Source organism: Diplotaxodon limnothrissa, linkage group LG11 (assembly GCF_057381915.1).
Source record: "Diplotaxodon limnothrissa isolate DT_005_m linkage group LG11, D_limnothrissa_male_GT1.1, whole genome shotgun sequence".
NCBI lineage: Eukaryota > Metazoa > Chordata > Actinopteri > Cichliformes > Cichlidae > Diplotaxodon > Diplotaxodon limnothrissa.
In genome coordinates, this window is record NC_140606.1 from 30,066,749 (window position 1) to 30,077,460 (window position 10,712).

Sequence of the window (10,712 nt, forward strand, 5' to 3'; positions counted from 1 at the left end):
GGCAAGAGTCCTGGGGGAGGGGGTCAGAGTGCGTCACATCCAGTCAACAATTCGTAGGCTTGATGGATGCGTCCACAGATGTGAGAGCGCTCAGCTGGCTTAGCTAGGCCACAGGTCCACAGGTGAAGTAAATATATCATGAAGACACACTCTTGCTGACACTCGGAGCATCTGATTCATTTGTAGGTGGAGGACATGAGGTTTTAGTGAAAAATTAGCAGCAGAATAACCATGAGTAAATAAAATGAGCAAAGTGAATTGTGAGAGGAAACTTGCTTCCCGCCTTGCTCACGTAAAGCAATCAAAACAACTAATACAATAAGACAATACATCATGCAATAATCAACTTGATTGCAACTATTCCCTGTGCAATTAAATGTGTTTCCTATAATCAGGTAGCAATATGTGAACAGCATTACTGTGACTACCAATAGAACGCACCTTTCCTTTCCTTCTCTTCTTGCTTTCTTTCTTTTTCCTTGTTAGGTTATAAAGATAGAGTCTATACTAAAAATTTAGGTCCCTTTCCTTTTTATATACTCTGCCATCTATTAGTCTAAAACTCTATCGATTTCCATATTATTCAAACAATTAATGTTTTCATGACTGCATTAAATTTAAGAGTAAGTGTCGTAACAGCAGCTTTGAGCTGTGGTAGAAAAGTTTGCATTGTTGCATAACCTCACCCAAAAACGATGCCACAGTAAGTGGCTTTGTGTAAATCTAGAGTGATGCCAGGAAAACTTAGACAAGTATTATCAGCTAAAGTCACATATGCTTGTCCTATCACATCTCGTTGCAGAGTCCAAAGAAGGACCTATGGCCTAAGACGCACAGTCAGAGCTGTGAGTCAGAAGCGTGATAAAGATGTGACACAAAGAGACCGCAGCCCTAAGGACAGACCTGAACCCTTGTGCCAGCCCCAGCGATCCACTTCTACACAGCCCAGGACAACTACTGTCAGCTACCCGTCAGAAAATCTGTGCAACTCTGTTTCCCAAGTACCACCGGCCACTGCTCTAGCAGAATCCCCACTAGTGACTGAGACAGCCGATACAAACACTCCTGCAGTGAGCCCCCAGTCTTGCCACAGCCTGTATCCTCAGCTGCCTCTCTCTTCACAGGGGAGAGTGGGAGGCAGACTTGGAGTATCCTTCTGTTTCTCACGCAGGGGGCCTAGGCTGGAGCCTTCTGCCTCTGTTTTTTCAGACCTGGAGGAGGAGGAGAGAGAGAAGAGGGAACAAATGAAAGAAAGGATAAGGGGAATAATTGAAGATATTGACAGGGAAATTGAGGTAGCAGATGAGAGGAAACACAGCGCAAGTGAAAAAAAGGATAAGTCTGGCACTGACAGTGTCTTACCAAGCGACATGCACCCGTTCCCAAGAGAGGCCATAAAGGAGGAGGAACAGATTGAAAAAAGAGACTTAGTAAAAGAACACTTTCCTATTTCCACATCAGCACCTGATAATCAGAGTCATGATTCGCTGTTCTCAGCGTCTCAGGTGACCGTATGGGGCATAGGATCAGCAGTAGCACACACGGATACCAAACACACAGAAGGCAAGTCAGAGGAAAAGCAAGAAACGGAGAGCGAGCGGGAGGCGAGTCAGGATGTGTGTGTGCTCGGGAAGGATGGCTCTACCCGTCTGAGATGGCCTGTCAGTTTGCTTAAGTTCACCAAGTCTCAACCACACATCTCCTACAGCTGCAACCCGCTCTGCTTGAACCTTCAACGGCCAGAAAAAGTCGCAGAGGATCTGAAGGACTCACAACAAAATCAGTTGTGTTCCCTTTCAGATGAATCAAAACTACGCGTACCAGCTATTCTTAAACCAGACACTCAATCGTGTTTACAAAGACAGATAAGACAAGAGTTGAGAGCACACAGGGAGAAAAAAGCTGCGGAAATTTTCAAAGCAGAGCAACATATCGATGTGGAGACAGAAGCACACCTGTTCCTAAAGAACAAAAACCTTTTATCATCAGAAAGAAGACCAGAAAAAGAACGATGCATGCTAAGTATGGAGAACTGCATGCGGGCAGCTCCCCATCCATTTGACCCCACTCATAGTGACAGCTCTGACACAAACTTCCAGAATCCTCTGGGAGGCAGATTAGAGGGTGCGAGAGGGATCAGGGAGAAAGCCATCACAGCCCTGAGCTGTAAATTAGAGTCTGTCACCCAGCCTGGCACACAGGAGATGTGCATCAGTCCATCCAGGTGTGAGTGTGGGAGTGAGACAATGTGCAAGTGTGCCAGTGCTCCACAGCCGTATGTGGGTGTCTCTGAAGTATCACACAAAAAGAGGAAAGCCAGCACAAAGAAACACAAGCTGGGGAAGAGAAAGATGGCTGAGAAGGAAAAAACTTCAGACAAGCGCCAATCAGCAAGGTGCAAAGTGAGGAGTGTTATCTCTACAGTCTCCACTGGAAGAGAGAGGAGAGGAGAAACTGGAGGGAGATGGGGAAAGAAAAGGAGGCAAAGAGAGACGAGGATGAGGAAGGTGGGGGGAGCAGGGAGCAGCTGTCTCCTGGGGAGATGTGAGGCTGAGCCAGTATCTGTCTCTGTCAGGAAGAGGAGGCCTCATAGGAGCCACAGCACTGAATGCCAGTCACAGCCAGACAGAGAGCAGGCAGAACACTCCAGCGTCTACTCCCATCTCAGCAGACACACAGCAGACCGAGACACCGAGAAGGAGGGAAAGCGAGACGGAGACGCGGCGACTTTTCCCTGGCGGTCTCACTTCTCCTTACATTCCTTCTCACCAGGATGTAACTCAAAGCTGTTTTGGGAAAGGGGTCACCATAGCAACCCCAGGAGTTTCATTGACTGCTGTTACCCTGACAACAGCTGCTGTAACAGCTCGATGAAAAAGCGAAAACTCCTCCACGGGGACAGGAAATTCATTCATAGTAAGAGGAAGAGTTTGAGGCATCGTGAATTCTGGGAGGAGAGGGGGAGGGAAGCACAAGGGCATTCAGGTGGCCGAGACAGAGGCCTGACTTCAGGTACAGAAGAGTGGGAGTGGATGAGAGGGGCCTGTCCTGGAGGTAGTGAGGAGGTGAGGTCAAGGACTGGGTGGAGCTCGAGGAGCAGAGCAGTGGAGTGGGATAAGGCTGCAAGGTTTAGCCCCAGTCCTAAGCGCTGGGGCAAAAGGCGCAGACATCTTAGCACTGAAGATGTCGACTGGGATAGATGGACATGGGGCAGCAGTGACAGCTGGGAAGACAGGGGGACACACAGGTCCACATCAGGCTCCAGGACAGGAGCTGACAGCAGAGACAGTCCGGGCGGTGCAAGGATATGTGCAGGCACCAGACGCTCAAGTTCAACACACTTCTCGAGCCCTGAGTGGTGGACAAGCAGACAGACGTACAGCTGCCAGAGTGTGATCAACACACAGGACAGCAGATGCCACAGCCCACGCTCTTGCAGCCCTTGTAGCAGCACCAACATGTCTGAGCTGAGCTGGGAGTGGAGCAGGAGTAGCACCTGCTCAGGAGTCACTATGGATGGGTTGACAGTTAGCTCCTGCAAGACGTCCTCGGGGGCTGCAGAGGCCAGTCAGCAGGCAAAAAAGCAGAGCAGCCTCACGTCTATTTCATCTGCCCTCTCCTCGAGCCCGTTCACACATTCATCTCCCAACAGATCCACTTTTTCACCGACAGTTCCAAGTGTCAACACACATAATTGTGACCGAAGTCTTTCACAGCTAAAGGATTCACAGTCTAGCCAAGGGCCCTCTGCCTCTGTCAACACGAGGGGCCCAGGCGCAACCCTTTCAGCTTTATCCCCCAGTAAGTTACTGCTACAAAAACCATCTAGGTTGCTTCTGCCCCTTATAGGAAAACTACCTGCAATTCAGCGAAAGGCTCAGAAGAAAAAGGGGCTGCTTGAGAAGAGTCAGGAGAAGGAGAGAGAAGAGGAAGAGGAAGCTAAGAGTTGTGGCACAGATCCTGGAGCAACCACTAACAGTCAGAAATGCTCTCCAGTTGGGTCAAATCCCAGCAGCATGCCAAATGCCTGCCCATCACAGATTAGAACTGACGATGAACAGACAGGTGGAGAGACAGCGCCGATCAGCTTTACCGCTGAAGAGATGGACAAATATCGTCTCCTGCAAGAGCAGGCAAGAGAGCACATGCAGAAAGTCCTGGAAAACATACAAGAAAACACAGACAAAAACACGCAGGCAAACTACACACACAACCTGCAGACAGAGAACTGTGGGAATTCAGAGGAGCAATACTCATCTCCGCAGCCTCAAGCCCAGTTAATTCACACAGACACGATGCATAAGCAAGTACACCACACCCTCCAGGTCAGTCTCCCACTTCCACACGTCAACCCACAAGAGAACTTTAGTCAGCCCATAGCTCTGGGTGTCCCAAACCTCACCCCACTCGCACCATCTTCCCCTCTCTCGAATCTCCATCACATCATTTTACAGCACACAGGCCTATCCATGCCCCCTCACTCTTCCTCGACTTCCAGCTCACCCCCCTCTCCTGCCATCCACCCACAGCCAGTTCCACTTCCTCACCCCCTCACCCCTCGCCACCCTTCCCTCCCTCATCATGTTCACTTCGCCCCTTTCTCCATCTCCTCCCTGTTTCCCTCCATCCTGCTATCACATCCTCCCACCCTTCTCCTTCCCCAGTCGCCCACTTTCCACGCAACCCCAATCTCTCCACTCTCCCCAGTAGCTCTGCAACCTTTGAATCCACAGCCTATCATGGACAGATCGTGGCAAGTGAAGTTTCAACAGAAGGCGTTATGATTTTGAGAGTGGGTGCCATGTTTATTAATCTTTCTTGGCAGCACTGGCTTGTGGGAGAGAGAAAAGAGGAATGTATGGTTTGAAGAAAGGCCTGCTATTTGAAATCGGGATGTATCAGTGCTTTTAGTAGTATCAACTCCAACTCTTATTGCACATATGCCTTCAGACACAGATACACACCGAGACACACATGCTCGTTCGCATGCATACACACAAACAGCCAAACTATTGACTGTTTTCAAATGAGAATTTGTTTCTCCATTTAGCCTTTGCTGTGTTTAAACAGACAGTGAAAGAACAGACTTTGATCCCTTGCTTTTTCCATCATTCCTCATTCACAAGCAAAATAAAGAGAAAGGTGCACCTGCTATTCAAAGACAAGCTAAGCTTGTGTCATCTTCTCTCTTTCCTTCTGAACCACAGACAGACCAGCTGCCTTTTGAAGTATCCTTCATGCCAGGGACAGAGACAGTGATAATACTCTCCCCTTATCTCCATTTCATACAGGTTATCTGAGTTAGAGAGTGACTTTCAGCTAACATAAATAATGCTCCAGTGGCCGGTGAATATGGCAAAGACATTTTAACCTTCTTGTGGACTGTATGTGCGGGTGTAAGGTAATTCTGATGACACACACTCATTCACAGCAGGAAGAACAACATCTAATTTCCATATCTGACACGTGTAAAGACCTGCTTTCTCTCTATAGTGTAAATATTCTGACAGTATATGATAATATTAGAATGATGAGAAACACCAAAATAAAATGTGAATTTAACCTTGACCAGTAGTACAATGCTTACCCCACACTCCATGGCTTCAGTGATAGACCTTTTACACAACCTTCCATGTGTGACATTAAAAACTGTTTTTTTTTCCTCCATGAAGCATTTAACAAATCAGTTTGTAAGACAGAAATGAATGAATCTGATAAGTTACAATAAAGCGTGAGTGAAAATAAATGGGCTTTCATGCTTTTTTTTTCTCCCCTGTCTCATTCTTGTTAATAAAGTCCAAATTAAGAATTAATACTGCATGGTTTTTCTGCAGTGGTTACATCTTTCATGCAAGCCTTTGTCAAAGAGTGCACATGGATGATTTTAAAATGGTACAAAATTATTAATTTTTATTCTATCATAATGTTTTTTAGAAATGCAGCAATTTGTTGATTTGGAAAGCAGTTACTGTGTGTCCTGACCATCCCAGAGGCACGAAAGAAAAACTAATTGTGACTCTTTTGTCAGCCGTAGAAGAAGACTCGAAACATTCTGCACATCTTATTATCCTTTACAATTTTTTAAAGATCTGTTTATTCTTTAACCAAATTTCACCATCTAGCTGCTTCAAAACAACACTTTTTAAAAGTGTATATAGAAGAAAAAACTTATTTAATCACTAAAACAAGAATAAACACACACACACAGATGACTTTCTTACATATCTTGCCAAGGGTTATGGATGCTGGTAACTGTTGCTATGTATTCAAGCCTGGTGATTGGTGATGTGTCAAAGCTGCTTGCCAAATAGTTGATCACTGCAGCGGCCGGCACTCGGGGAGCAGAACACAGAAGAGAACAGAGCGGTATCCAGATGGTCTATGGGCTTAGACTACCCAGAGCGCTTTGAGAGATTGGATTGATTTGCCCTCCGTGATATCAGTGAACACAGCCCAACACATGAGGGGGGCTTCAGCAAGGGGTGACATAAATACAGGCTCAAAAGCAATACACAAAATGTACACTTTCTGTCCTGAAGCGTTGGCTACAAATAAGTCATCTCTTGCAGAGATTCGGTAATTAGAGCATGGGTCTGCTTTCTCCTCCCTGTGACCCTTGAGCCTGTGTGTAAAGCGCGCGAATTTGGGAGAAACAGAAACCGAGAATCCCTATCTCTCTCCACAGGACCGGAGATCAAACAGACTGTGTGAAATATAGAGCAGCAATAATTAGCAGCTGTTACAGCATCAAACCTTTCTATCGCTACCTCTCCCTCTCTGACACGCACACTCACTATTACCCCATTCTTTCCCAGAGTTTAATTTGGAGACACTCAAATGTGCTGCAACTTCTGCGTCCTCAAATGCTGATGATCACAGAGATCATATAAAAGCAAACTGCTCCAGTTCATAACTCCGACTCTCTAATGGGGAAATCCATGAAAACAGTCGCACACAAAAGAACCTAAGAGGTGGAGATTGAACGCTAAACACAGCGTGTCATTTCAAAAGCCTATTTATCCATGAATAGCGAGGCAATAGCGGAATCTTCACATTATTATATCACTAGATTTTTAGGCTCCCACGCACACACTTATCCAAACTGGGGTCACATGAAAATGAGCAATCGCAATATCACTGTACTTTCTGTCAGTGACTGATTAAACCATTACCTAAGCCCCAAGATTCGCCCCCTGGTGTGTACATGTTTTGCTGCTGTGTGAGCACACACACACACACACACACACTCAGGAGTGTGAGTTGATTTATGATGGAGAGGAAGCGGTTTCTTCAGTCAATCGCTTCTGAGAATTAATGAGGAATAAAAACTAAAGCTGGCACTCGGTCAAAATACACCAGCAGTCACAGAGAGCTCACTGCTGGGGCAGGGTCGCCTCTATTGGCACCGCATTTGATTGTTAGATTGCGGGTAGGCTATAGATTGCACTGCGCAAAAAGAGCCCCTTACGGCTACTGAAATGCTCCATCGACCTAAATTGCAGTGTTGTATAAATGAGACACTTCCCCGTCTCTTGCTCGCTTCCTTTCTTTCCCTTTTTTGCGATCTCGCCTCCTACCCTTCTCTTTGATTCAACCAGGTCAGTGGGGCTGCCTTCAGCTCCCCCGGCTGTTCTCTGACTGTGCAGAAGGAAAGGCACCATTACACTTTGTCATCTCAATTCCCTTCATTCAGACCATATCTTTTACATGTTTGAATGCTGTTGTACTGCACAGACCTTTGCAGCGCAATGTGCTTTTGTGGTGTTATTATTACAGCGCCCTTCCTATTCCTCTTCCCCCCACAGTGACATTCATTAAAAGTTTTCCTTGTGCTGTAAAAGAGACTGTAATACAGTTTCTCTCCAATTTTCCCTCTTTTTACTGGATCTCTGTACACTCCTAGGTGTAGGTGTTATACTAACAGCAAGGGTATTATTCTAACTGTTTTATTCAACCACCAAATGACACTGAAGCAAAAAGGAAAATAATGTAAAAAAGAAGAAGAAGAGGGTAGAAATTCTCTTTTTCGTGAGTTGAATAGCGAGATGATCCATTAATCACATATTTTATCATATAGGACTCTGAATTTTCTGTGATTTTGATGCATCACCTTGTTAGCTTTTGTGAGCTTTTGAACTTCCATAAAAGAGTACACTTCAAAGAGTAATCTGTCACCACTGATGCATAAGAGATACTGCTCAGACAGGTGTAATATATGGAAAGCTAAGCGGATCCAGGCTGTTTAGAGCTTTTACATCAAAAACGTTGCATTACTGTGTATAATTCTGAACCACGTAAAGCCAATTTATCATAGAGATTGCTAGTCTATTTTTTTGTGTTATTTCAATTATTTACTTTTTGCTTGGCTTTCTCGTTGAGTCAAAACTTGTTTGCGTAAGACTTGTATTATGTGGAAATGACTATGTGAATTTTGGTCTACAATGGATTTAAGGATTAGGGAAGGTGGTGGGCTAAGCGATACTCTAACATGTGGCACAGTCCCCCAAGGACATGACACTGTCAGCACATTGCTTACACTCATCTGCACACATACACACACACATATACACAGAGAGGTATAATAGGGTATAATTTAGGGGGCTGTAATAGTGAGATGTGATGCTTGGTGGTAAGACAGCATGCCTAATTCCTCGGTTATGTTATCTCTGAGAGACAGATGTTCCCACCAAAGATTACTATGCACACACACACAAACTGCGAGCGTGCAGAGATGCACAAACCCATTCAATCCTCAGACAATAGCAGCAGTGGGAAGAGTCTAAAATAGCCATATTGACCAAAAACACAGATCAATGATGAAGATGACTTTTCTGAGAGTTATTTACGAGAGTTTCTCCAGAAAACTAATGAGGAAAAAAACCCCTCAAAGTTTTCCCTCAACAAATCTTACATTTAAGAGTCAAATAAATCATAACGGACATAACCTTGCGCCTCACTGAATATTTTAATGATCACACAAGTCCCACAAAGCTGTGGGGTTTGTGTGTCAATTCATCAGCGGGGTTTTCCAGGCCGTGCACACAGTTCATCTATTAGGAAACTGTTCTATAGGCGAAATGGTTTCACAGCAGAGGATAAAGGTCAATGTATTCATGGATGTCAGGAAAACCCTTTGGTTAGATAACATCACTTGCATTACGTTGTTAATTCACAATTTGGATGCACAGCCACAGCGTTAAGAACATGATGGGGATGAAGGACGCACAGTTCCTGTCAATCCTAAAGTCAGTCGAGACGATTTTGTCCGATCGTCTTTGTCCTGCTTATCTGATTTTCTGTCGCCTCCTAGGCTCTTGCTTAGCATCCCAGAATATCCATGAGCCTCTCCAGCATCCCGAGTGCCCAAGACTCAAAAAGAGCAAAAAAACAGCAGCTTTGAAAGGGTGAACAAATTGCTTGTATACCCTAAACCAAATATGAGTGCTTAAGCGTGACTTCAAGGGGACAGTTTACTTAAATGAACATGTGAATGTGCGTATAAACAGTCAAACTACCTCTCAAACTCTTTTCTCCTCTGAGCTTTGATCCCCCTCCTCCTGCTTCCGTTTAACTGGTTTCAGCATTAAGTCTCCAGATTCTGATAATTTCCCCCTTAATCCCTTCAGAGGAGCACCCTGCTTAACTCTCTAATTAAGTCAACGACACATTCACCAGCACAAGATAAACAGCACACGCACACAGCTAGGAGTATCTAGCGATCTGATGCACGGACAACTGGTGGTTCCTGGATTGGGGAGTTTGTGTGTGTGTGAGAGAGAGAGAATGAGTGTTTGTGTGACTGTATTTCAATGATTAAGTCCCAATCAGGAGGTTGTTATGACAACACATGCATTTTTAAGCTGTTAATCCAGGATTATTCTCCCCTCCGCTCATCTCATTACCGTCGATTATTAAATAAATTAAAAAAAAAAGAAAGAAAGAAAGAAAAAACCCCACATACAAATGCACACAGACACACACCCTAATTATGGACTGGTTTCTCTGGAGATTGGAGACCTTTGCACTGTGTGTTCAAAGACATTTTTGCACACAGGTAAAAACAACTTACTGCATCTCAGACATTACCTATATACACAATGAAGCGATCACACTTCATAGATAAAAAGGCATGGCCATATATTAATAGAAGTATGATTATTACTGTATTTTTGGTACACTCAGAGACCAATTCTGGCCTTTCAGAGAGGAATTTCCAGCCAGAGCTGGAAAGAAAGCAAGCAAACAGTGAGTGTCCTTTACCGGTGATTGAATTTGTGTCCTTGTGTAGTATCTGCACACCCCTCTCTCAGCGAGAGAAAGTATTCCTGCGGTGCTGAAGCTGATGCACAGGTGAGAGAATGGCCAAGGATTTTGAGATCACCTAAGGCTTTGTGCCGACTATGGCCCACTCACACTAGGTCAGCTCAGAATAACCAGAAAGGGCTGACCGCCAGTGCTCACTCGCCCCTGGAGTCATTAATCACACCACACCACAAATGAGCCGCATGGACGGACACACACACACGCACAGAAAAAAAACACACACACAGTGGAGCTTGTTTTAATTATAAAAGGCAAATGCTAGATGACAGCATCGCTCCAGGTAGTCATTCCTCAAGGCCTGCACTGGTACATTACCATGTACCAAACATCACAGACATTGAATATTTCTGAGCAAAGCCCAGTCCACAAATAACAACACATCAGATCAC

General features: G+C 45.0%; 1 protein-coding gene across 2 annotated transcripts in view; it reads left to right on the plus strand.

Annotated features, from left to right (window-relative positions):
• Positions 1-5,607, plus strand: part of znf804b (zinc finger protein 804B) — a 46,387-nt gene extending 40,780 nt beyond the window's left edge. For both annotated transcript variants that reach the window (XM_085365710.1, XM_085365708.1), the window contains exon 5: positions 803-5,607. In XM_085365710.1, the coding sequence (XP_085221836.1) occupies positions 803-4,784 (3,982 nt within the window). In that variant the 3' untranslated portion in view covers positions 4,785-5,607. The remainder of the gene's footprint in view (positions 1-802) is intronic.
• The last annotated feature ends 5,105 nt before the right edge of the window (positions 5,608-10,712 follow it).